The 27,443-nt window shown below is 38.0% G+C and overlaps 1 protein-coding gene across 1 annotated transcript in view; it reads right to left on the minus strand.

Annotated features, from left to right (window-relative positions):
• Positions 1–27,443, minus strand: part of APBB1IP (amyloid beta precursor protein binding family B member 1 interacting protein) — a 352,897-nt gene that overhangs the window by 51,620 nt on the left and 273,834 nt on the right. Inside the window, exons 10-12 of the mRNA XM_053713908.1 lie at positions 12,145–12,255; positions 9,983–10,081; positions 7,965–8,067 (exon numbers count right to left, since the gene is read on the minus strand). Coding sequence (XP_053569883.1) covers positions 7,965–8,067; positions 9,983–10,081; positions 12,145–12,255 — 313 coding nt within the window. The remainder of the gene's footprint in view (positions 1–7,964; positions 8,068–9,982; positions 10,082–12,144; positions 12,256–27,443) is intronic.

The raw sequence follows: 27,443 nt of genomic DNA on the forward strand, positions 1-27,443 counted from the left end.
GGAGACCCTTGTCAGACATCTTCCTGGACAAAAATAAAAAATCAATTCTCGACCTTAGGGTTCCACTCTCATTAAAAAAGATGAAACCTCTACCAGGTATCTTACTAACTCAGAAGGTATCCTTTAAACAATAAAAATAATTTAATTCAACTAAAATCTTTCAAGAGACATCAACAGAAAATCCATTGGACCCTTCAGTTCCCCAGCAATTAGCATTTCAATTAAAATCCCCACAAACCACAGTAAAATCCCTACTTACCACAAACAAACCCAACTTTGAAAACTCTAGAAGAGTCCATGTCCTTCCGTTCAGCGACAGTCAGGTCAGGGACCTTCATTCCCAAACTGCCAGGCAGATTTCCTCCCTAGTTTCAGGAACCACTGTCACAGAATTTTCAGGTAACTTCAAAACGTTAATAGAAAAGGTCTCATCTTCCACAGCCTCCTAAAATGGTATGAAAGGGGTGGCTGCTTCATCAGGCTTCCTAACCCCTTCCACCAGAGGACTTTGGAGCCTTCACCACTCAAATCTGCTGCATCACTAATGACCTCCTTCTTGTAGATCGGGCACAGATGGACCAGGTGGTCTGTTGATCCACAGATATTACACAACCACTGCCTATGGCAGTCTGTAGCAATGTGCCTTGAATCACCACAGTTTCTGCACTCGATATCCTGGTCACTTTCCCAGATATTACAAATATACTCTCTGACCAAAGAGGATAAAAGTCTGGGGAGGATGCTAATGAATCTCACCCAGCTTGGTCAGGAGGAATTCCACCCAGAAATGTTGCTTCCGATTAAAAGTTCTGAATAGGTTAGTCAGTCTCTCAGGCATACTGATGAAGTAGCAGAATTTCCTAAGCCAATCCATTATTATACTGTCCTCCACAAAAGGATTAAACATATGCACAATGACAGCCGTACGCTTTGGCTTCAAGAGGCTTGAACAAAAATCACTCCTTGCAGATCCTTATGGGCATGGCTCTTTAATAACATTTTGTCACCAACTCTTCTGAGGTGAATGAGATGTCATACGACCCTTTTGTTTCAAAGTTATGCACGCAGAATTAACTGGCAAGATCCATCTTTAAAACATGCTCGATTAGCATTGTTCTCACAAGTGCCAAACCATGGTTTCTTTTCTCCTGTGCCAGGAACAGACGTACAGTTTTCAGAAAAGCCAGGGCCGGATATTCCACCATCCCTCTCACCAGTTCTCAGGGAATGCTGTTCCCCCAATAGCAGCAAAGGCTCAACCCCAAAGGGAAGAGCCCAGGCATGAGGGAAAGTTTCAAAAGCTAAGATGTTCTTAGCTTGGCCTTGGTAGTGAGGTACAGCCAAATTCCTTTAAGCACATTGGGCAAGGATCCACATCTGGTTTCCCCATCACCCTTAGGGAGACTTCCCCAGGGTCATATTGCAAATACATATAGAAAGAGACGCATTTTCTCAAGAATGAACAACAGCTCAGTAGCTTTTTCTATGGTGATTTACCACCTGGGAGCAGCCTCTTTTAGCCCAATTTTACTTTTCAAAGAGAATAACTTTCCTGAAGTATATCATTCTGATCCTGTCTGACAAAGTCAGTCCAGCCGCAAAATACCAGGAATTCCGCCTCTAAATAAGGAACATGTTAACTCCAGATAATCGTTTTTGCTTTTTTGGGGCCTTTTCAGTAAGGTGCAACCATATTTCTCTAAGCACATTGGACAAGATGTACACAACTGGTTTCCCCCATCACCCTTACGCACTTCCCCAGGGTTATATTGTAAATAGAAGTGCACTCTCAGGAATGAACAACAAAGTAGCTTGTTCTATGGCGATATACATATATATCATACAATATTGTTTTTCCAAAATCGAAAAAGAATTTTATGAAAGATTAGAATTGAGGCCATTGTTTGTTAAATCATTTTTATTGCATTATTTATCCAGGGTAGCAAGTTGTACATTTCTAGAATGTAGCCCTTTTTCTTCCAATTGGGATGAAAGAATCAACACATTACAGTTTACTTCTATAGAGGATTGTTATTGTTCTTGAAAAAATACTGTCATATTGGTTACCACTAGCAACATTCAAAAAGATTTGAGTGCACTTGTATTTTTTCCCCTACAATAATAATCCATATAGATTGAGCTGCACACATATTTTGTTGTTTATTCAAAAAGAAATGCTTTATGTATGCAAAAAAAGACATGAATACTTTTTCTGTGTTTGCTCTTGTCTTTCCTCTGTTACCTAAAAGTGCACAATGGACTTCTCGAACAATCAGATGAGAACATTTTGCTACATAATTATGTTAGCTTTGTGTGGCTGAGACACTTCTGCATGATTTTTCAAGAGCAATTTTAGATGCCTGAAGCATGAATTGGAAGCGCCTATTGTTTCCTGCAACAATTTACATATCTGGGGAACTCTAGGCTTATGTGCTATCTATACCATGATGTGAAATATTGCTGTAAATACATGGGATGCTATTATATAATCTTGAGATTACAGATAATGTATCTCAAGGTGAGTAAAGTCACACCAAATATATACTATTTATCTTTTTTCATTCTGAATGATTCTGAGTACTGTTATCTTACTGTATATTCCTGTCTCACACTATCTGTTAGACAGTGGCTGATGTTTTTGGTTGTCTACTAGACCTATAGCAATAAATAGCTATATTTATAGCTGCACATTTTTTTGAAATTCCAACAAAAATAACCTACAATGCTGGGGGATAGAAAAAGTCTAGGCATGAGAGGAGGAGACCTAGAATTAGCTCTACTTAAATCTAAAAGTCGTTGGATTTACTTACTCAATGCAGTTCAACCTTTCAGACTCAATGAATACAACAACTATTACGTTTTCCTATAACATTATTGTCTAACAGAGAGTGAGAGAGACTATTCAATCACTCATAGTGTAGGTGTTTCATTGAACACTTACTAAACCCATCGTGGTCCAACACATAACTAATTGAATGTTTTTTTTATAAAGGGCATTGACACAGAGTCAGTGTATGTGATCTAGAAATATATCTCTAGATGGGAGCAACTCAATAGTAAACCTATGGATTCATAGGTTTCCAATGGTTCAATCATTTACAGTTCAGGTGTGTCATTGAACACTTAATAAACCCTCTGTGGTCCAGCTTCTAACTAGTTAAAAGTTTTTTAATAGAGGGCAATGGTAAACAGTTATTGTATGTGATTTAGGAACTCACCTCCAGAGGGGAGCAACTCTATAGTAAACCTATGGATTAAGTAGGGAGCGCACCATATCCAATAATACTTGATATTGATATTTTTGATATTTTTATAGCATAACACTTCACTATGAATTTCAGCACTACTATTTCTGATTGATGTTATTTTACTTCATCCTGCTTTAAACGATTATTCACGGTTTTGTACTTCATTTGCTAACAATCACCAGTCACATTGTTCTTCACAACCCAATTTACAACACACACCACCACTTATATAGAGGGGAGACCTGTTAACACAGAAACCAACACTTCATTTTCTAGACTATTTGTTCTAGCATATTCACCATTTTATAATTTGATTTATACATTAGATCATATATTAAGAAGAATAGGTGCACATATATATTTTGAGCACATCACATAATCACGAAACAAGAGTACACACTCATTAAGCAAATCCCTATCTAATCACATAGATCTCATGATAAGAATCTCATGCATGAATAGAATCTTCACATATGAGAACGTTGCACATGTGATAACTTTATATACACACATCAAGCAACTCACAGTGTGATACCATTAATTACATATTTGTTCTTATTTACAAAGCGCAACAGCAATTTGGGTTATCTGTAGATCAATTATGGAATACTCTAAGATTGGTCCAGACGAGTAAATTACTACAAGAGTAATAGTAATAAAGGTACTATATCAGACTGTGTTGAGCTTACTAACAAAGAGGTGTGTAATAATGTATTCACTACTGTCACAATCAAGATCACACTAAGATCACTTACACTAAGGCCAAAACTCTGACATAATTGAATTTCATTCAGTGCCCATTAGAGAACCACAGAGAATAATGGAACACCATGCTATGAGACTTTGCGAAACTGACAGCAGGTAACCGCTCAGTAAGTTAGTGGGCAGGCATTGACGTAACTAAACTGACAACTGGGAACATCCCAATATCTTGCAGGTGATTGACTGCTAGCCGGCAACTGAAAGAATCCAGTAACTTATCAAAGACAAGAGTAGGCGGGACTTCAGCATCACAAAGGGTATATATCCCCCAAATCACGGCGGTCCGCTGCCTTTGAAAAAGCCCAGAGGGGGGAAAATGCATCAAGGGAGCCACTTGAGCTTTTCTGCCAGACGATCACTATATTTGAACCATAACTGTAAAAATTTTTTTTACATTTTTGCTAATACTTTAACTATAATTTGGCCTTGGTTGTGCAAGATTTAGCATATAATGTACCACTAATTCGGAGTATATTATATGGTATAGGTCTTATCAGACCGCATTTAGAGCTAGCTCTCTGTTGAACATAACTCATATCCTAATAATTAAATGATCTGGGTTGTGCTAGATCTAGTACCTAAAGCAACGCTAATAGCTGTTATGTAATATGATCTAGGTTATGCTAGACCTTATTCAGTACTAACATTCTTTTGAAAAACATTTGTATTACAATAACCATTCAATCTGGGTTGTGCCAGATCTAACAGTTGAAATATCGCTAGCATGTTATATAATTTACTATCTAAATTGAGCTCAATTTTATGAGTACTCTATGAGATATTTACCGTAGCAATCACACGGGTTAAGTTAGGCCCATTTACCGGAGGTATCGCCAAACATTGGATATAGTACTTACTGCTAATACTCACTATATGATACGGCCCAGGTTGTGGTAGATCAAGTAGTTATGCAATACAACATTATAGGCTACAAAGCAAGTGCGGTACCTACTGATTCTTCCAGGTGCAACATTAAATTTAGCACACCATGTCTAATGGGCAATATTTTCTGAGTAATACTATGTACCATCTGCTTGACGTTCTACAGATATAGTTTATTATTATTTAACGACATACAGCAGTAGTATCTATATCAGTTCATACACAAACCCATACAATAGTTCATTGGCAAGGAAAGCTCGACCTTTCTACTGATATAAGTACGCTTTATAAGGGAGAACCCTCTAAAATTTATAGATCTGAATAATATAATAGAGGACTGCTACTGGCCTTGACTATAGTATCTTATGTGAACCTAATACAGCAGGATTTATTTTAATCTCAATTATATTGAGACTCGTTTAGGACATGACTATTGCGTTGTTATTTAACAATACAACCCAGAATGTTAAGGATTTGTCAATAATTGAAACTGACATTAAATATAATCGTTTCAGCTAATATGCTCAATATTGAGATTAGGTATTTGTGTAGCTACTAGCGCAAAGACTCACATTTCAGCCAGTATTTGATAACTTATACAAAGTATCCTTTTGACACTGGATTACAACTGTTTACATTTTAGTATTCGTCCTGCTAGGACTGAAAACTAACAATCGTAATTACATGTGTTAAAGCATTACACACACTATTGACTAACATATATTATAAATGTTACATTATTGGATCTCTTTTTGAAAACTCAATCGCTCTTGGGTGAAGGATGAATTCACAAATTAATGATAGCTTATAATATCATTATCCAAGATTCAACTCGTACTAATCCATCCCTTATGTTTAGTAATAGTAATCCTTGAACAATAATTCATTTAATCAACGGGTGTATAGAGCATTTGATTCCCAGTAGAACGACCTGAGACCTTGTACCCATGTTGATGTCAATAACAGGGCATTTACAAACAACCATTGTGAGACCATTTGCATGCTATTACACAAACTCATACACAGGCATATAGCTATTAAGGCCCTACCTGATACCATCCTCCCTAAGATTATTTGATTGGTTCATCAGAAGTGTAGGTCTGGATTTTTTTAAAGTGTATGTCATTTTGGATTTTAATCATAAACTAATAAAAGTTATATTTTATTTTTCCCTTTTTGTTGGAGATAACTGCCTATAGTCAGTGCCCAGAGTGCTCATTGTGCATACTATTGGTGGGGTTCCTGGCTTTCTCCAGCTACCCAACTTTTGTATTTAATAAATAGTTTCCTGTTTAAGTAAAAAAAAAAATACTTGTTTAAATTGGTATACCTGCAAGGTCTTCAATACTTCTTGTGGAATTTATTAAGTAAAGTATTTTATTGTAAGGTTTGTTTCTGTTGAATATTCTGTACATTCCTACATGATAAAATGCAGTGTAACATGTGCTATGCGATTGCAATGTGGGTTTTTATTTCTCATTTTAGAATGTCTTATTTTGTATCAGCTTAAAGGGACAGTCTAGTCAAAATTAAACTTTCATTATTCAGATAGCATTTGTAATTTTAATAACTTTCCAATTTACTTTTATCATCAAATTTGCTTTGTTATCTTCGGTATTCTTAGTTAAAACTAAACCTAGGTAGACTCAAATGCTAATTTCTAAGCTCTCGAAGGCCGCCTCTTGTCACATGCTTCTTTAAATTCTTTTCACAACAAGAAACTGGTAGTTCATGTGGGCCATATAATTAACACTGTGTCCACGCCCAGGGAGTTATTTAAGATTTAGCACAACACAATGGTAAATGCAAGACAATAGATAATAAATAGTTACAGTCATGTGATCAGGGGGCTGTCAGAAGATGCTTAGATACAAGGTAATCACAGAGGTAAAAAGTGTATTAATATAACTGTGTTGGTTATGCAAAACTGGAGAATGGGTAATAAAGGGATTATGTATCTCTTAAAACAATAAAAATTCTATTGTAGACTGTCCCTTTAACTCCTTGGAAATAATGCAGAGCAGTATGCCCTTTTCTCTGATTCTACCAAATGTTATGCTTCTAAGGCTGTCAACTATAAAATAGGTTGTTTAACCCCTTCACCACTAAGCCATTTTCACACCCCTGATTTTGAGCTTTTGTTGCTGCTTAAAGGGACATGAAAAAAAAATTGTGTTCCTTGATTCAGATACACTTTAAATAACTTTCCAGTTTTTTCTCTGTATTCTTTGTTGAAATGTATACCTAGGTATGTTTAGAAGCTGCTGATTGGTGGCTGCACAAATATGCCTCTTGTCATTAGTTTTCTGCTAGCTCCCCGTAGTGCATTACTGCTCCTTCAACAACGGATACAAAGAGAATGAAGCCAAATAGCTAATATAAGAAATTAGAAAGTTGTTAAAATTGTATGATCTATTTAAATCATAAAAGAAAAATGATATGTTTCGTGTCAGTTTAAATTTAAACTCTTGATTTTTCAGTGAGTGACACACAAATTATTTATCATTTTTCAGCAGGCCCTGTAGATTCAGAACACCATTATTTTATTTATATTTAATTACATGTGAGAATGAAAGAATATTGTTGCTAATAATTTAGTACATTGCATGAAAATAGTCAGGTAACCATTGTTGCTAATGTGACCTTACTAATCTGTTATCAAGGGTATACAATTGAAAGAGGGGCCCACACAGGCTTTTTGGGGCTGTTATGAAAGCCAGAGGGGCACCTTTGTGCTAGAGTATAAAGAAAAGCTCATTTGTTGCTTAGTGATCACTGTGGAATGGACTATAGCTGGGAGGGCAGAGTTACAAAACTCAGATAATGTTGGACATTTTGGAGCTCTATAGCTGGGAGGGCAGAGTTACAAAACTCAGATAATGTTGGACATTTTGGAGCTCTGACACTTTACAGGATGGTTTAACAACATTATAACAGAGCAATAATAGTTCCTCAGTTTTTTCCCCCAAGTTGAAATCAAAACACCTTATAGTGTCACACACATCCCATTTCTGTGAACAAGCCCTTGCATTCTGATGAAATAATTACAGATATAAGTTATGCTATTTTTACCTGTTGAGGTTGATACAGTTGATGTGCTGAGAGCTGACCAATGAGATGCTAGTCCTGCCCTTTGCACAGCAGTCTTATAGTTGTCATACAAAGCCTTCCCATACTGCCAAAGCAAGCACACATTATATTTATGATTAGGCAATGGCTGAACAAGCCTCATATAGGTTTATGCACTCTATATTAAAATGAAGACATGTGAAGTATCAAGATTCACTTAAATCATTCTATTTATGTGTACTGTATATTGCTGGAGTGTTATGCTTGACATGCTGGTTGTTAATAAATCATAGTAAGACAAAATAACCATATGTAGATTTTTTGGGGGCTGATTTTCCGCAATTACCGTTTGGTGATTTGAACCATAAAAGGGCAGAAGGGGATTTAAAGAAGTTATGTCCTTAATTAGAAATCTCCGCAGTTGTGATTGTGATAAAACAAGGACTGAGCATCATTAAAGGATTACTTTCTGTTATAATTTTTAAGCTAAACAACTAACATATTAAAGTTAATAAACATTAATTAAAACCTACTAACCTATATTTTCTCCAAAACGAAGTTTCATAACGTTCTAAAAGTTATATCTTTTATTCGCTGATGATGTCACGTTATCCTGCCCACTATTTTCAGCACTGAGTGTTCAAAATACTTAAACCAATAACTTTGTGTTTAAAGCGCCATTTTGAAACCTAGGTATTGTAAACGGATTGGTACAGAACAAAGGATACCCACGGAGTGGGTTTGGAAAACAATTAAATTTTCAGACAAGATTTCTGATATACGGTAGAGATATGTTAATGAAATGCTATTGATAAAAAGTGTATTTGGGGTAGTTAGTTAGTAACAGGCATAGAAAATATTTACTTACAGTGGCCCTTTAAAGGGATACTAAACCCACATTTTTTCTTTAATGATTCTGATAGAACATGCAACTTTCTAATTTACTCCTACTATACATTTTTCTTTGTTCTCTTGCTATCTTTATTTAAAAAGTATGAATTTAAAGCTTAGGAGCCAGCCCATTTTAGGTTCAGCACCCTGGATAGCACTTGCTTATTGGTGTCTACATTTAGCAAACCAATAAGGAAGCCAAACCCAGGTTTACAACTAAAAATGGGCCGGCTCTTAAGCTTTACATTCCTGATTTTTCAATAAAGATAGCAAGAGAACGAATAAAATTTGATTATAGAAGTAATTTAGAAAGTTGATTAAAATTGCATGCTCTATCTGAATCATGAAAGAAAAAAACAGGTTTAGTGTCCCTTTAAGGTAGTGAAGAGTAGTTGTGAATTGCTTGTGTTAACGGTAGCACCAGGGTAGCAATGTAATCCTCAGGATAATGGATATACAGGGTATCTCTCATGACTTTAGTGTTAGGGTGGCAGGGAATGGTTGTGATATTTGTAAAGGTACAGCAATTATTCAACCAACTGGATTGTGGTAGTAGGAGACTCTATAGGACTTAAAGGTTTTCACTTGATCATGGCAAAGGGGGCACTACAAGCCATCTGAATGTCCCCTGAATTGTGGTAGTAGGTAGCTATACCAGCTGTCTTGGTGTCCACTGGATGGTGGCATTTAGTGGCGCTACAGACTGTCCAGGTGGGGATGACAAAGAGGATGTTCTATAGCATAAAATAGGTTAGTGATAGCACAGTATCTTTGTGGTGTTTGGTATTGTAACGGCAGAAGACATCGCTGTTTGTTCAATGATTAGAGAGCATAGTTCTGCAGTGAACTTATTTATATTAACAGAAACAACTATTAAATAAGTTACATCTATAGTGCTGTTGGCGAGGCGGCCTTTGCAGCCCTCTGTATAGTGGCAGGAGAAAGCAGCCATGCTAGGACTGAAAGAGGAATGACACTGGGGTGAAATATAATGCTCCGGATGGTATATTTTCATGACTCTCACTACTCACACCATAGGTATAATGGCAGCATGTGCAGCACAGGTAATTTAGTAGTTATATCACTGATGTATATTTTATAGAACATAACACATATATTTGTTTTCTTACCTTGGCTATTCTAATACCAGTAACCCACTGTTGTAAAATCCAGGGCTCATCACAGCACAGGTATTTTATATATTGTGACTCCTTCTGAATTTGTGGATGCTGTGAGATGAAAGATAACAATGAAAAATAGTTCATGCATAAATAGCCTGAAAGGTCTTAACTGGGATGACTTTTTTATTTAAATACAGTGATTTTAAGCTCTGAGGTAACTAGGTAACAAAATTGTGTAGGTTTCATTGTTAACATTCAAATCAATGTATGTAAAATGTACTACATTGTTGTAGTAATGTATCACTTTTATAACTTTAAATGCACAGTGATCCTTTTTAGAAAATCTCATATGAGAGAAAATAAGTAATTCAGAGAATTTAGACTAGCATAAGCTAAAATGCATTCACAATGCTGTTTTAGAGCCACATGCCTGGACTACACAATACACAGCACCTACCAGCAGATGGCATCAGATACTTCTGAACTGCAACTATACAGCATATTTACGTCTACTTGGACAGTGTACATCATTGTCTTTGTCGGTGACACCTCAAGCATAGCATGGATACATTATCAGATTATGTTCTTATTGTGATAGATCAGTGTATGCAAACATTGTGCAGCATTATGTAGAATTAATGTATAGCAAATGTAGATTTGACAAATTCACATGCATATATCTGTATGATGTTTTAAACAGAAATTGCTATACTTCTTTTTAATAATGTAAATTTAGATTCCCTGCTTGCAGCTTTCTATAAAACTGTAAACCTGGGAATGTCTTCATGCCCATTTTTATTTAGTTATGGTGCAAGTAATACAATTAATTAAATTAACCAGTTGTATTTCCTGTTCAATTCACATAGGTGCAGGAATTAAATTCTTTCACCCCCAGCCGAGCCTTTCCTTTCTATTCAAAGTTAGAAATATCAGGCTGATTTTCAAGCTTAGATATGTGCAGAATCTGAAGATGAGGGGAGAGAGAATATTTAATATGTTCAGTAATGCCTTATCTGCTGGGATCAAAACTGGCGAAACCTTTTTTAATTAAAGGAAAAAATGATACAATTGGTGTGGTTACTGTTTAGTATGTTATGACATTTTTTAAAAAAAAAATTTGTCTAGAATTTTCTAAAAATGTTTTTTTTTTCTCTGTGCTATTTATCTATTATAAATTATATTATAAATTATAGCAAGCTAGCCACCAATAGGGAACTTGGCATGATCAATAGGGAAGCCAAATGAACTCACGTTTTACATTCAGGCCCCAATGTTAAAAGCATTGTGATAACAGTGATATTTTAAAAAGGGATTCACCTTGCGATGGTGATTGGTTGAAATCAGTGCTTGAAGACATTCTGGAGGTGTCAGGTGGGAGGGTAATCTCTACACTACTGCTAAAGTTAACCCCTTGCCGGGAATAATAGAAGTTTGGTTCGCAGCTGCAATTAGCAGCATCCTAATTACAAAAAAACAAAAAAACAATGGCAAAGCCATGTATGACTGCTATTTCTGAATAAAGGGGATCCCAGTGAAGCTTTTACAACCATTCGAGCACAAGCGGTATGTAAAAATTTCAGTGAGAAACCCAAAGTTTGTGAAAAAGTTAATTTTTTTTTATATGATTGCATTTGGCGGTGACATGGTGGCATGAAATATAGCAAATTGGGCCTAGATCAATACCTTGGGTTGTCTACTTAAAAATATATATATAGTTTTGTTAGGTAAATTAAAAAAAAACAAGGCTCTATTCCTGTTTAAATGGAGTGATAGCAAAATTGCTAAAAATTCTCCGGTATTTTGGGCAAGTTCTTTGCTGAAATTCCCAGAAGTGAAGGGGTTAATAATAGGAACACATGAGAGAGAGAGAGAGAGATGTTTGTGCACAGCTGATACTTAGGTATTTGAGGCTTACTAGCAGGTGGAAACCACATACACAGCTCTGTGATTGGCTGATTGCTGTCACATGATACAGAGGGCCGGCAAATGGGGGTAAAAATAAATTTGTCTTAAAATATTTTACTGCTTATTTGAAATTCAGAGTAAGTGTTATTGCATTGTCTTATTATTATGCACTTGTTAATTATGCATTTCTACTGTATTTAGTTGTTATTTAATGGTAAACAAGGAAAAGACTACATTATATATAAAAGACTAAATAGTAAACATACCTTAAGCACAAAGCAGTGGTCACTTGGAGCTTTGTATTTCATCTTGTAATGAGTGCCATAATAAACATTCACATTCTCAAACTGGATGAAGCATGCTAGGTCACGAGATGTCTGTGGGAATATGGGAATATATGTTAAAAATAATTAAAATAAATATATATAAATATATAAAATTATAATATATATGTATGTATATACAATATATATATATATATATATATATATATATATATATATATATATATATATATAAAACAAAGAAAAGAATGCAAACCGTCAGTGGATGGCAATAAAATATTTATACCTCCCACTGGCGGTTTAAAGTATACCCTTATCTGGCACTAAACTATATCAGACCTATCAAGAAAATTAGTTAGAAAACACCATCTGTAATTGCATTTAAACACATAATTTAATCATTATGCATATTCGTTCTTGTAATATAACAAAGATATACTTTGTATATAATATTCATTTCCAAAATAAGCCACATCAGTGGTATCAAAACTTAATCCTAGCTGGTTATTGAGGGTTCCCTTTTACAAATTATTATGAAAAATAAACATTTTAAAACTAAGTAACCTGAGTAAACGGTTAAATTATGTGTAGTAATATAGCTTTGCAATATTATTTCATTACTTGTGTTTCCTTCTTTTCCTGTAATTGAAGTCTGGAAATTATAAATATTACAATGTTGGAAATGTGCATCTCTTGAAGGGGGTTTCCTACTATTCTTGGGCCCCTAGTATGTTAATTGTATCTTAAGTGGAGCGAACACATAAAAAGGAACTAGTGACTGATAATACTTTCTCGAACACCTGGTATATACATAAATTAAGGATTAATAAGTTTAAATAAATTAACATACTATAAAAAGGGACATGAAATGTTTCCAATTTACTTCAATTATCAAATTAGTTTCTTTCTCTTGATATACTTTGTTTAAGAAATACCTAGGTAGGTAGCGTGCACTTGTCTGGAGCACTAGATGGCAGAAAAAGGTGCTGCCATCTAGTGCTCTTGCAAATGTATAACATTCTTGAAAAATTGCTGCTATATAGGGCTGCATACACATGCACGCTCCTGAGCTCACCTCCCTGTTTTAAAACAAAGGATACCAAGATAAAAAAGAAAATTTGATAATGTAAGCAAATTGGAAAGTTTGTTAAAATGACATGCTGTATCTGAATCATGGAAGGAAAATTTGGGGTTTCGTGTCTCTTGAAGAACTAAAATATTTTATACAGAAGCATAGAACGACCCAATGGATATAAAAAGAAGCTTATTTAAGTACTGCAAAAAGAACCTGTTTATACTATTTCATTATTTTTCCTTTAACATAGATTATGGAACTGACGTTGCCACTGATGCATGAAAATTGAAAATGTTGACCGCACATTAAAGCTCATTGTAATTTATATTGCTCCTTCATGAGTGAGTTGGGTAAAACAGATCTTTGAGTTGCGTTTTTTTCATCATTTTTTGTAACAAAGTCTTTCCTTCAAGACAAGTGAATGCATTTAATTATACAAAAAATTGATTTCTTTTTTTTTTTTTTAAATTACAGGGAAATGCCTATTATGCTGAACTCTTTTCACAAACCATTTTTTTTAAACAGCCTCATTTTTTTGCTCTTAAGTGGTTTCCATAGCAACCTGAGATAACGGGTACCTGCAAGCCGTTTAGTTGCAGCTTTTTCATGCTGCATCACTTTTTACAATTTAAAATATTTCATGTATAACAAAGAACTGACATATCTAAATAGTGCACACTTATATTTTCATCAACCTGTAATTTAGATACTTATCTTCTGCTTATTTAATGCATTCATGAAAAAGGATTTCAATGCCAAAGGAAAGAAACCACCTTTCTTCTGCTATTCACAGAATCCATTTATCTTGCTTTTACTTTCTCCTCTTAGAAGCTTGTAGATTAAATAAATGTGCACAAATGCACCAGTCTTAGAAATAGGTGTACTGAACAGATGGAGTAACCCTTTCAGTTTAGTAAAAAGAAAAGACATTAAAACTGTGTACACAATATCAATTCTATTTTATATTGTATATTTAGGTTATTTTGTACATTGGTGGTGTTACAAGATCTCAGACTAGAGGTCGTCAGTTTAAAGGCTATGAAGCACCAATTTATTTGGTGTTTATAATTGTGTAATTATATCTATATTGCTTCAGAAATCTATCTGTTACAGGATACACTATGGGGAATAAAGAGCTTGATGCCCACGTGTTTCAAGGCTCGCTGGAAACAGAAGTTATGAATCAGCGGTCTAAAGACCGCCTCTCCATAGCCTGTCTGCCTGTTCTGAGGTGGCGGACAGAAAAACCTGATCGAATGCGATTGGGTTGATTGACACCTCCTGCTAGCCGCCGATTGGCCGCAGATCTGCAGGGGGCAGTATTGCACCAGCAGTTCACAAGAACTGCTGGTGCAATGATAAATGCTGACAGCATTTATCGATGTGCGGCAGACATGATACGCTACATCGTATAATGTCCATCCGCACTATAATAAATATACCCCTATACATTATCTGAGATAATTTATAACACTAATATTATGTCAAGTAAAATATGAAGTTAATTACTTTAAGGATTCTTATATTAAAGTTACATTATCTGCAGGGGGTGGCATTGCACCAGCAGTTCACAAGATGTGCAGTGGACATAATCCGCTATATCGGATCATGTCCGCTCGCACCATAGTAAATAGGCCCCTATGCATTCTCCCTTTTTCTATGTTTTAAATTTATTTTATGCTCAAAAGCTGGAGGAAGTTATCTGGTGGTCTCTGAGCCTCCAGCATGTTTATAGGCACCATTTGGTTGGTGTTTTAGACTCAGGGGGCGATTTATTAAGATGGGGCAGACATGATCCGCTGTAGTGGATCATGTCCGCCCGACATCGCTAAATGCCGACAGCATATGCTGTCGGCATTTAACATTGCACAAGCATTCCTAGTGAAATGCTTGTGCAATGCTGTCCCTGCAGATTCGCGGCCAATCGGCCACTAGCAGGGGGTGTCAATCATCCCGATCGTATCTGATCGGGATGACTGCTATCTGCCACCTCAGAAGTGGCGGAAGGGTTAAGGAGCAGCGCTACTTCTTAACTCTTGTTTCCAGGGAACTGAAAACTACAGGGGTAGATTGCTAAATCTACCCCTATGAGTATATCTACATCAGTTTCAAGGAACAAGTTATCACAGCCTGATATTATAAGTTGCACACTCAATTTTGTGTGTTCTTTTTAGGAGTTCAGTAATGGTTAATATTATTCAGAAGCTGATCTGATTGCTGTGTATGACCAGTATTATTTATATTGTGTTATATGGATGTCACATTTTATTGAATGGACAGTATACATTTTGACATCTTTTTGAGCCAAATTTGTCTTGCCAATTTTTCCTAAATAGATCTATGAGGTCTGTTTGAAAGAGTGGATTCATATTCTTTCAGACAACTGGTTTTGCATCTGCCAGTGTAGGTGTCTTTTTTAAAGATATCTGCCCCTTCAAATGTTGAAGCTTTTGAAAGTGATGGAGCATAGCAGTAAAAAACTGACAAGAAAATATCACCTAACATCTGTATGTAAAAAAGGAAGTTATGTTACCTCAAATTTCTTCAGTAGCCCCATCCAATTGTAAAGGAAATTTAAAGGGACAGTCTAGACACAATACATAATTTTGACTACTTATTGTTACATACCAGGGAACCATCTTGCAACTGATCCCACATCTATAAGCTTGTAAGAAGCACATGAAACATATTCCTTGTTTGTTAGGATTCAAAAATGGCCAACAAGCTCCTCCCACCCATTGCATTCATATTTTGGTATGTTAAGTTTCTCTAATCATGATTAGCCCATTTGAAGTAGCCAACTGAAAAATATTAAATGTGCACTGCTAAACTGTCAAGAAAACAGCTAAATAGACAAGAAGAAAGCTGTGGGCAAAGCTTGGTGGCAATTTTCGGCTTCTCATAAACGATAATTATTCAGAAGTTTCATGTACTTTTTACAAGCTTATAGACGTGGAATCCGTTGCAAGATTTTTGTCTGGTATGTAACAATAAGTAATATAGAATAAGTATTGGGTCTAGACTGTCCCTTTAACCTGCCAATCAGGATGCTAGTCCTGGGACTTGCAAGGGAATGTGCATCTGGCATGTGCAGGCACAATAATGTTAATTTTTATTTTAGTTTAAGGAATTTTACTATGAAATCTTTTGAGAGTTCAGTGAAAATAGAATTTATGCTTACCTGATAAATTACTTTCTCCAACGGAGTGTCCGGTCCACGGCGTCATCCTTACTTGTGGGAATATCTCTTCCCCAACAGGAAATGGCAAAGAGTCCCAGCAAAGCTGCCCATATAGTCCCTCCTAGGCTCCGCCCACCCCAGTCATTCGACCGACGGACAGGAGGAAAAATATAGGAGAAACCATATGGTACCGTGGTGACTGTAGTTAGAGAAAATAATTCATCAGACCTGATTAAAAAACCAGGGCGGGCCGTGGACCGGACACACCGTTGGAGAAAGTAATTTATCAGGTAAGCATAAATTCTGTTTTCTCCAACATTGGTGTGTCCGGTCCATGGCGTCATCCTTACTTGTGGGAACCAATACCAAAGCTTTAGGACACGGATGAAGGGAGGGAGCAAATCAGGTTACCTAAACGGAAGGCACCACGGCTTGCAAAACCTTTCTCCCAAAAATAGCCTCCGAAGAAGCAAAAGTATCAAATTTGTAAAATTTGGCAAAAGTGTGCAGTGAAGACCAAGTCACTGCCTTACATATCTGGTCAACAGAAGCCTCGTTCTTGAAGGCCCATGTGGAAGCCACAGCCCTAGTGGAGTGAGCTGTGATTCGTTCAGGAGGCTGCCGTCCGGCAGTCTCATAAGCCAATCGGATGATGCTTTTAAGCCAAAAGGAAAGAGAGGTAGAAGTCGCTTTTTGACCTCTCCTTTTACCAGAATAGACAACAAACAAAGAAGATGTTTGTCTGAAATCTTTTGTAGCCTCTAAATAGAATTTTAGAGCACGGACTACGTCCAAATTGTGTAACAAACGTTCCTTCTTTGAAACTGGATTCGGACATTAAGAAGGTACAACTATCTCCTGGTTAATATTCTTGTTAGAAACAACCTTTGGAAGAAAACCAGGCTTAGTACGCAAAACCACCTTATCTGCATGGAACACCAGATAGGGCGGAGAACACTGCAGAGCAGATAACTCTGAAACTCTTCTAGCAGAAGAAATAGCAACCAAAAACAAAACTTTCCAAGATAGTAACTTAATATCTATGGAATGTAAAGGTTCAAACGGAACCCCTTGAAGAACTGAAAGAACTAGATTTAGACTCCAGGGAGGAGTCAAAGGTCTGTAAACAGGCTTGATCCTAACCAGAGCCTGAACAAATGCTTGAACATCTGGCACAGCTGCCAGTCTTTTGTGTAGTAAGACAGATAAAGCAGAGATCTGTCCCTTTAGAGAACTTGCAGATAATCCTTTCTCCAAACCTTCTTGTAGAAAGGAGAGAATCTTAGGAATTTTTATCTTATTCCATGGGAATCCTTTGGATTCACACCAACAGATATATCTTTTCCATATTTTATGGTAAATCTTTCTAGTTACCGGTTTTCTGGCCTGAACCAGAGTATCTATCACAGAATCTGAAAACCCACGCTTCGATAGAATCAAGCGTTCAATCTCCATGCCGTCAGCTGGAGGGAGACCAGATTTGGATGTTCGAACGGACCCTGAACGAGAAGGTCCTGTCTCAAAGGTAGCTTCCATGGTGGAACCGATGACATATTCACCAGGTCTGCATACCAAGTCCTGCGTGGCCACGCAGGAGCTATCAAGATCACCGAGGCCCTCTCCTGTTTGATCCTGGCTACCAGCCTGGGAATGAGAGGAAACGGTGGAAATACATAAGCTAGGTTGAAGGTCCAAGGTGCTACTAGTGCATCTACTAGAGTCGCCTTGGGATCCCTGGATCTGGACCCGTAGCAAGGAACCTTGAAGTTCTGACGAGACGCCAACAGATCCATGTCTGGAATGCCCCATAATTGAGTTAGTTGGGCAAAGATCTCCGGGTGGAGTTCCCACTCCCCCGGATGGAATGTCTGACGACTCAGATAATCCGCTTCCCAGTTTTCCACACCTGGAATGTGGATCGCAGATAGGTGGCAGGAGTGATCCTCCGCCCATTGAATTATTTTGGTCACTTCCTTCATCGCCAGGGAACTCCTTGTTCCCCCCTGATGATTGATATACGCAACGGTCATCATGTTGTCTGATTGGAATCTTATGAATCTGGCCTTTGCTAGCTGAGGCCAAGCCCTGAGAGCATTGAAGATCGCTCTTAGTTCCAGAATGTTTATCGGGAGAAGAGACTCTTCCCGAGACCATAGTCCCTGAGCTTTCAGGGATTCCCAGACCGCGCCCCAGCCCACTAGACTGGCGTCGGTCGTGACAATGACCCACTCTGGTCTGCGGAAGCTCATTCCCTGGGATAGATGGTCCAGGGTCAGCCACCAACGGAGTGAATCTCTGGTCTTCTGATCTACTTTAATCATTGGAGACAAGTCTGTATAGTCCCCATTCCACTGTTTGAGCATGCACAGTTGTAATGGTCTTAGATGAATTCGTGCAAAAGGAACTATGTCCATTGCTGCAACCATCAACCCTACTACTTCCATGCACTGCGCTATGGAAGGACGTGGAACAGAATGAAGAACTTGACAAGTGCTTAGAAGTTTTGACTTTCTGACCTCTGTCAGAAAAATCCTCATTTCTAAGGAATATATTATTGTTCCCAAGAAGGGAACTCTTGTTGACGGAGACAGAGAACTTTTTTCTATGTTCACCTTCCATCCGTGTGATCTGAGAAAGGCCAGAACGATGTCTGTATGAGCCTTTGCTTTTGACAGGGACGACGCTTGTATTAGAATGTCGTCCAAGTAAAGTACTACTGCAATGCCCCTCGGTCTTAAAACCGCTAGAAGGAACCCTAGTACCTTTGTGAAAATCCTTGGAGCAGTGGCTAACCCGAATGGGAGGGCCACAAACTGGTAATGTTTGTCCAGAAAGGCGAACCTTAGGAACTGATGATGTTCTTTGTGGATAGGAATATGTAGGTACGCATCCTTTAGATCCACGGTAGTCATAAATTGACCTTCCTGGATAGTGGGTAGAATCGTTCGAATGGTTTCCATCTTGAACGATGGTACCCTGAGAAATTTGTTTAGGATCTTCAAATCCAAAATTGGTCTGAAAGTTCCCTCTTTTTTGGGAACTACGAACAGATTTGAATAAAATCCCATTCCTTGTTCCTTTATGGAACTGGGTGTATCACTCCCATCTTTAACAGGTCTTCTACACAATGTAAGAACGCCTGTCTCTTTATTTGGTTTAAGGATAAGTGAGACATGTGGAACCTTCCCCTTGGGGGTAGTTCCCTGAATTCCAGAAGATAACCCTGAGAAACTATTTCTAGTGCCCAGGGATCCTGAACATCTCTTGCCCAAGCCTGAGCAAAGAGAGAGAGTCTGCCCCCTACTAGATCCGGTCCCGGATCGGGGGCTACTCCTTCATGCTGTTTTGTTAGCAGCAGCAGGCTTCTTGGCCTGCTTACCCTTGTTCCAGCCTTGCATCGGTTTCCAGGCTGGTTTGGGTTGTGAGGCATTACCCTCTTGCTTAGAGGATGCAGAATTAGAGGCCGGTCCGTTCCTGAAATTGCGAAAGGAACGAAAATTAGACTTATTCTTGGCCTTGAAAGGCCTATCTTGTGGAAGGGCGTGGCCCTTTCCCCCAGTGATGTCTGAGATAATCTCTTTCAATTCTGGTCCAAATAGAGTCTTACCTTTGAAAGGGATGTTAAGCAATTTTGTCTTGGATGACACATCCGCTGACCAAGACTTTAGCCAAAGCGCTCTGCGCGCCACGATTGCAAACCCTGAATTTTTCGCCGCTAATCTAGCTAATTGCAAAGCGGCATCTAAAATAAAAGAGTTAGCCAACTTAAGTGCGTGAACTCTGTCCATAACCTCCTCATATGGAGTCTCTCCACTGAGCGACTTTTCTAGTTCCTCGAACCAGAACCATGCTGCTGTAGTGACAGGAAAAATGCACGAAATGGGTTGTAGAAGGTAACCTTGCTGTACAAAAATCTTTTTAAGCAAACCCTCCAATTTTTTATCCATAGGATCTTTGAAAGCACAACTATCCTCGATAGGAATAGTAGTGCGCTTGTTTAGAATAGAAACTGCCCCCTCGACCTTAGGGACTGTCTGCCATAAGTCCTTTCTGGGGTCGACCATAGGAAATAATTTCTTAAATATAGGGGGGGAACAAAAGGTATGCCGGGCTTTTCCCACTCCTTACTCACTATGTCCGCCACCCGCTTGGGTATAGGAAAAGCGTCGGGGTGCACCGGAACCTCTAGGAACTTGTCCATCTTGCATAATTTCTCTGGAATGACCAAGTTGTCACAATCATCCAGAGTAGATAACACCTCCTTAAGCAGTGCGCGGAGATGTTCTAATTTAAATTTAAATGTCACAACATCAGGTTCAGCTTGTTGAGAAATTTTTCCTGAATCTGAAATTTCCCCATCTGACAAAACCTCCCTCATGGCCACTTCAGATTGGTGTGAGGGTATGACAGAACAATTATCATCAGCGCCCTCCTGCTCTTCAGTGTTTAAAACAGAGCAATCGCGCTTTCTCTGATATGTAGGCATTTTGGATAAAATATTTGCTATGGAATTATCCATTACAGCCGTCAATTGTTGCATGGTAATAAGCATTGGCGCGCTAGATGTACTAGGGGCCTCCTGCGTGGGCAAAACTGGTGTAGACACAGTAGGAGATGATGTAGTATCATGTTTACTCCCCTCATCTGAGGAATCATCTTGGGCAATTTCATTATCTGTGGCAGTACTGTCCTTACTTTGTTTGGACGCTATGGCACAATTATCACACAAATTTAAATGGGGAGACACATTGGCTTTCATACATATAGAACATAGCTTATCCGAAGGCACAGACATGTTAAACAGGCTTAAACTTGTCAATAAAGCACAAAAAACGTTTTAAAACAAAACCGTTACTGTCTCTTTAAATTTTAAACAGAAAACACTTTATTACTGAATATGTGAAAAAGTATGAAGGAATTGTTCAAAAATTACCAAAATTTCACCACAGTGTCTTAAAGCATTAAGAGTATTGCACACCAATTTTCAGAGCTTTAACCCTTAAAATAAAAAAACCGGAGCCGTTTACAAATTTAACCCCTATACAGTCCCAGCTATAGCTTTTGCTGTGACCTAACCAAGCCCAGAGGGGAATACGATACCAAATGACGCCTTCTAGAAACTTTTCCAGCTACTTTCAGATCCTCACACATGCATCTGCATGTCTTGCTCTCAAAAAACAACTGCGCAGTAATGGCGCGAAAATGAGGCTCAGCCTACAACTGGGAAGGCCCTCCCTGACTGGAAAAGGTGTCTAACATAGTGCCTGCCGTTAAAAAACGTTCCCCAAGTTTATAAATGTGAATTATCAGCATAAACATGTATAAAATGCCCAAATAAAGCAATCAATTTAGCCCATAAAAGTGTCTACAAGTTTTATAGCCCATATTAAGCCCTTTATTCTGTTTGCTTGACTAAGAAAATGGCTTACCGGTCCCCATGAGGGGAAATGACAGCCTTCCAGCATTACACAGTCTTGTTAGAAATATGTCTAGTCATACCTTAAGCAGAAAAGTCTGCTAACTGTTTCCCCCAACTGAAGTTACTTCATCTCAACAGTCCTATGTGGAAACAGCAATCGATTTTAGTTACTGTCTGCTAAAATCATCTTCCTCTCACAAACAGAAATCTTCATCCTTTTCTGTTTCAGAGTAAATAGTACATACCAGCACTATTTTAAAATAACAAACACTTGATAGAAGAATAAAAAACTACATTTAATCACCAAAAAACTCTTAACCATCTCCGTGGAGATGTTGCCTGTGCAACGGCAAAGAGAATGACTGGGGTGGGTGGAGCCTAGGAGGGACTATATGGCCGGCTTTGCTGGGACTCTTTGCCATTTCCTGTTGGGGAAGAGATATTCCCACAAGTAAGGATGACGCCGTGGACCGGACACACCAATGTTGGAGAAATAAGATCACAGTAAACCAAAGTGTGACATCAGCACTGCTGATTGGCTGTTTTTTAAACATACAGCTGATGGCAGCTGAAGGATAACTGCTGTAGGCTAGGCTATTTCACCAACATCACATAACCATTTGATGGTGTGAGCTTTCATTTAAAGCAGATTTCTCTAGGGGTGGAGCAGAACATGCAGAATTAAAGTTGCAAGGAGCACATATTGCCAGCCTATTAGTTAGTTGAATGAGCAAACACGGATGCATGGACTGACTATGCCCAGCAGACAGAGAATTCTACTAAAGTCTAAATTTGTGTGTTGTGCTCTTAATTCTTCTCTCTTAGCAAAACATATGCATAAAATAAGTTTGTGTTTGCCCTAAGCGGTGTGTACAGGAGGCTGCCATGGTTGGTAACAATATTAGGAGCTGAGCAAATGAAGCTGTTTATCTGTTTTAAATCAGTTTAGCCTGGAGACATCTAAACCTAATCTTTGCAGAGATTATCTCAACATGCCATTGTGCTCTGATTGATGTAATTTTTGACAGAGGAAAGGATTACGTTTCACACAGTATCAACAGTCAGGATTTTACAGGCCCCTCACTTCCTCCTCTTACATATCGCTAGTAGATGGTGCATTGAAAGTGGTATAGCTCACCATAACCTCTGATTTACCCAAAGAGAAAACTTATTTGTCGTCCTTTATAATTATTTAATGTGAACAAACAGCACAATTCTCCTTAGAAGTAAGATTCTAGGATACCATTTTACACCTGGTAACTGAAAGCTATTCAGAAAGTTTTTTTTTTTTTTTAATAGCTCTCTGCTATGTAAGTATCTGGTATTTAGCCTATTGACTAGGACAGGGATGGGGAACCTTGGCACTCCTGATGTTTCAGAACTACATTACCCATGATGCTTAGGCCCTCTGAAGTCCAGTTGAGTATCATGGGAAATGTAGTTCTGAAACCTCTGGAGGGCCAAGGTTTCCCATCCCTGGACTAAGACATGTAGACTGCTATTTTGTAGTATAAAAGAGAGGTCTCCAGTTGATATAAAGCTGGCTTCTAAGAGCTAAACTGCTTATTTTCTAACATGCTTATAAGTGACCTTACTTAACAATCTATCTGTTCCTCTGCTGTTTAATTATTCCAAATGCAGAGACATGAGGTCCATGATTGACCCCTGCTTAATATAGGCAGAATTGTCAACACCTTATTTCCTTTGAATCACTGAATATCCCAAATGATAAGAGATGAGGTCCATAAGTGGCCTTCTGTTTGCTCATTATGAAAGCCCATGAAGATACTACAAAAGCAATACTATTAAAGGGATATTTAAAAAAAAAAGCATCAAAATAGCGAATTTTAAAATGTATTCAAAGCTTTTTTTTTTAATTACATACATTTTTATTGAGGAAATTAGGTACATGAACATTAACAGAACGTATCCACGCAGGGAAACAGTGTGTTCAGTACAAATCATCATGACATAAACCAGGAGCAAGATTATATATATATATATATATATATATATATATATATATATATATATATATATATAATAGAAGAATATATATATATATATATATATATATAATAAGAATAGCACATACATGAGTTACAATCAGTTACATCTGAAGATAGAATATAGGGACTATCTGTTCTGTGGGGGAAATGTACAAGGGGACTGGTGCTCAAGGTTGAGGAATCAATCCTCTTTTTATTATTTTATATCTTATAGGATTTTATTCTCGTAGAGTAGGCGGAACTGAGAAGATAAGAGTAATTTTTAAGTAGAACATCGTGGTTTAGTAGAGTAGGGCTGCCACCTTTAGGAGAGTTGGTCTGGGGTGGATGGCAAAGTAGTGTGTCTACGAGTTCAGGTAATACAAGTGGTTAATCTGACAAGAACCGCTCGTAGGTTGTAGGGGGTGATATGGGGGGAAAGAGCTTCTGGTAATGAGAGAGTAAAAAGTGTATGAGAGTGTACTATAGGTTCCTCAAAGAGGTGGTCCGAGCTTTGAATATGGCTGACAAAGAGTCAGCGGTAGAGGGCCTACGTAGGGAGTGAGGAGAAGGGGGAGGGGTTTGTGCTTGGTAGGTAGGTTTTATCTGTGTTTCATGAAAGAGTTGCCGGGGTTACCCTATCGTGAGGGGGGATAGGTCAGTGTATAAAGAAGGGAGAGGAAGATGGTGTAAGTAATAGAGGTGAGGTGGAGTATAGAGAGTGCCTGTATTGGGGTATGGGCTAACAAAATTCATTACAATGGTATTAACAGCAATAAAACAAGTTAACTAAAACAATCAAATGCATAACATACTGAAGAACACATAACATTTGAGTAAAATAAGATATATCAATAGAGTAAAAATTCAATGTATGAATGGAGTGAAATCGTTGTCAATGTAATGTAAGTCTAAATGAGGTTTATTTAGCGTGTAGACGAAAGGATGAATTAGCTTGTAATAGAGAGAAGATCTATATGTCTTATGCGTGAGTGATTCCGTATAGGATAATATTAAAGTTACTGGAAGTATAAGGTCATAGAGAGTACCTATATGTGGTTGCTACTCTTAAGTTGGTTTCGGAGGGAGGTACGTGTGATTGTATATGCAATATGGGCTAGTGGCCTATAACATCAACACATACCTTCCTAGTAGTAGAGTACTGGTTGAGGGCCTATTACATTTGACTGTTTTAATGTGGACTATTATGGGTAGTTATATCTCAAAAGTCAGTTAGAATGTTAAAACTGGAACAAAAGGCTTGGGGTCCATAGCAAATTTGGGTAAAGAGCATGAGTAATGCTAAGACATATTGAGGTTAGAAGCTATACCTCTTGAGATCTAGTAATGTCAAATGGTTTGAAGGTGTAGTAGTTAGCTATGTAGGGTTGTTAAATGAAGTAGTAGAGTTACAAGTTTCAACTCACATTGGTTATCTTATTGTGTAACATGTATAAATATGATGACCAATTAGATTAATGTTACTTTAAGTAGACTCAAACAGAGGCTAGGCTAAAAATCAATTTGTATAAGTATAGAAGTTAACATTCACAATACGAAATATAAACATTTGGTAAATCGTTGAACAATTCAAAAAGGATACTTATCGTCCAGGTTGTGATTCCAAGATCATTAGCTAAGGTAGAGATGAGAGAGCAAGTGTCTCCACCAGGCACTGAGGAGGGGTAGCTGCCCTCTGATTTATTGATGACAAAGCTTTATGGGAAATAAATATTGTCCACATTTATTTTGAATGTTCTACACAGAGGAATAGTGTGCTATGTTAGGGTTCTTCGGTTTGAGCAATCAGATCCTTTCTCTTGGATTGGTGGTTGGGCCTTTTTGGTAATGGGAGCCATTCAGGTGCAGTGGCAGGGAGTTTATCAGAAAACCTTTGTTTTGATCTGAGGGATGATGTAGGCCCAATGAGAGTAGAAGTTTCATGCCTTGGTCTGGTGTGGAATGTTCTTCAAATTGAAAAAAATGTTTGACAGGAAAGCCCCATATATATTTTACACTGTTTTTGTGAAGACACTGAGTTACTTGTTGAAAAGTACGTCTTTTAGCTAGGGTATGAGAGGCTAGATCCAGGAAGATTTAAATTGTGTGGTAAGGATCTTTCAAGTTTTTGTTTAGGAATGAGACCCTGCGTATTTTTTCTTTAAATGTGTAGTAGTGTAGTCTAATTATGATGACATCTCTCTGGCTACTGGAGTTGACATTCCTGGGGTGGATAACTCGGTGGGTTCTGTCCATTAGAGTTTATTGGCCTTCTAAAGGTCCTAATAGCTCCTTAAATAGGCTCATCAGGAATCCTGGTAGATCTGCCACCCCTATGTCCTCCGGGATACCACGTATCCTAATGTTATAACGGCGTGACCTATCCTCTAGGTCCGCCATTTTGGGTTCTAAATCAGAGATCATTTATGTTAAGGATTGAGTGTAAGAAAGGAGATTAGTGTGATCTACGTTAAGATCTTCATGTTTCCTTTCAAACCCTTTGGTCCATTCTCCCAGAGATGATATGTCTCTTTTGAGTTCAGAAACTGACAATTTGAGCTCTTGTTTGAGAGATGTATGGTGAGAGTCCATTTTATGAGACAGCACTTTAAGGGAGTCCAGTATAGAGGAGTGTGCAAGGAGGGATCTGTCTGTGGAGTGACTTTCAACTCTGTGTGATCCTTTATTTGAAGCAATCCACTCCCTGGAGTCTTCATCTGACAGATCTTGTTCATAGTGGATTTTGCTATTAACGTGGTCCGCTAGAGTTCTTTTAGGGGACATCAGGCTGTTTCTGTTTACTCTTTTGAGAATGAGCCATAGTGAGAGATGTAAGGAGACTCAAGGTATAAATATCACACTTGAGAATAAAGCAGTTGTCTTCCCCTTGGGCAGAGTGGGTAGAGAGGGTAGATCTGGCACCCCCCGGTTGGTGAGTTTAGCACATAATTTCTGTTTGGTTATGTGACATAAATAGGGTAATAAAGGGAGATAGGTGGCCCCTTGATAGTAAATACAAAAAGTCCAATGAAATATAGAGGCTATGTGACTTGGTAGAGAAAAGATCTGGAAGAGTTTGCTTGATTGAAGATCCGCAGCAATAGGTGTATATCTGTCTCTCTCCGGGGAAGGTGCTCTCACAGGGTGATATGGGGAAAAGGAACATGGGATATGACCCATAGGCGCAGGAACAGCTAGTATTAAGATTAGATTGCTTTTAGTATGACAGGAGGGTGAACTGATATCAGTCAAAATAACAGCTAAGTCCATTGATGGAATTGTACACTCAGTGGAGAAATACGTTTGTTCGATTGTGAAAGGTTTGACAGGTATATCACGCCTGTATGAGTGAATCATTGTAACGTAGAGTGTGTAAGGATGGCCTACTAAAAGAGAGCCCTTCTAGAATATGAGCTGTATCATAGCCTTAGGGATTTGGCTATTTGGAATGCTCTTCCTTCTCAGAGTCAGGTAGTAAGTGTCACAGTCTCAACTATTATAAATATCTGGGGCCCTTTAGATGGTGTTGGAGTATCAGTAGGAAGGACACTTAGGCTTTGTGGCAGTGTAGGCCGAGTGAAAAGAGAGGCCCAATGTTGTTATGATAAGGCCTAGTGG

This window comes from Bombina bombina, chromosome 5, assembly GCF_027579735.1.
Source record: "Bombina bombina isolate aBomBom1 chromosome 5, aBomBom1.pri, whole genome shotgun sequence".
In the NCBI taxonomy this organism is placed as follows: Eukaryota; Metazoa; Chordata; class Amphibia; order Anura; family Bombinatoridae; genus Bombina; species Bombina bombina.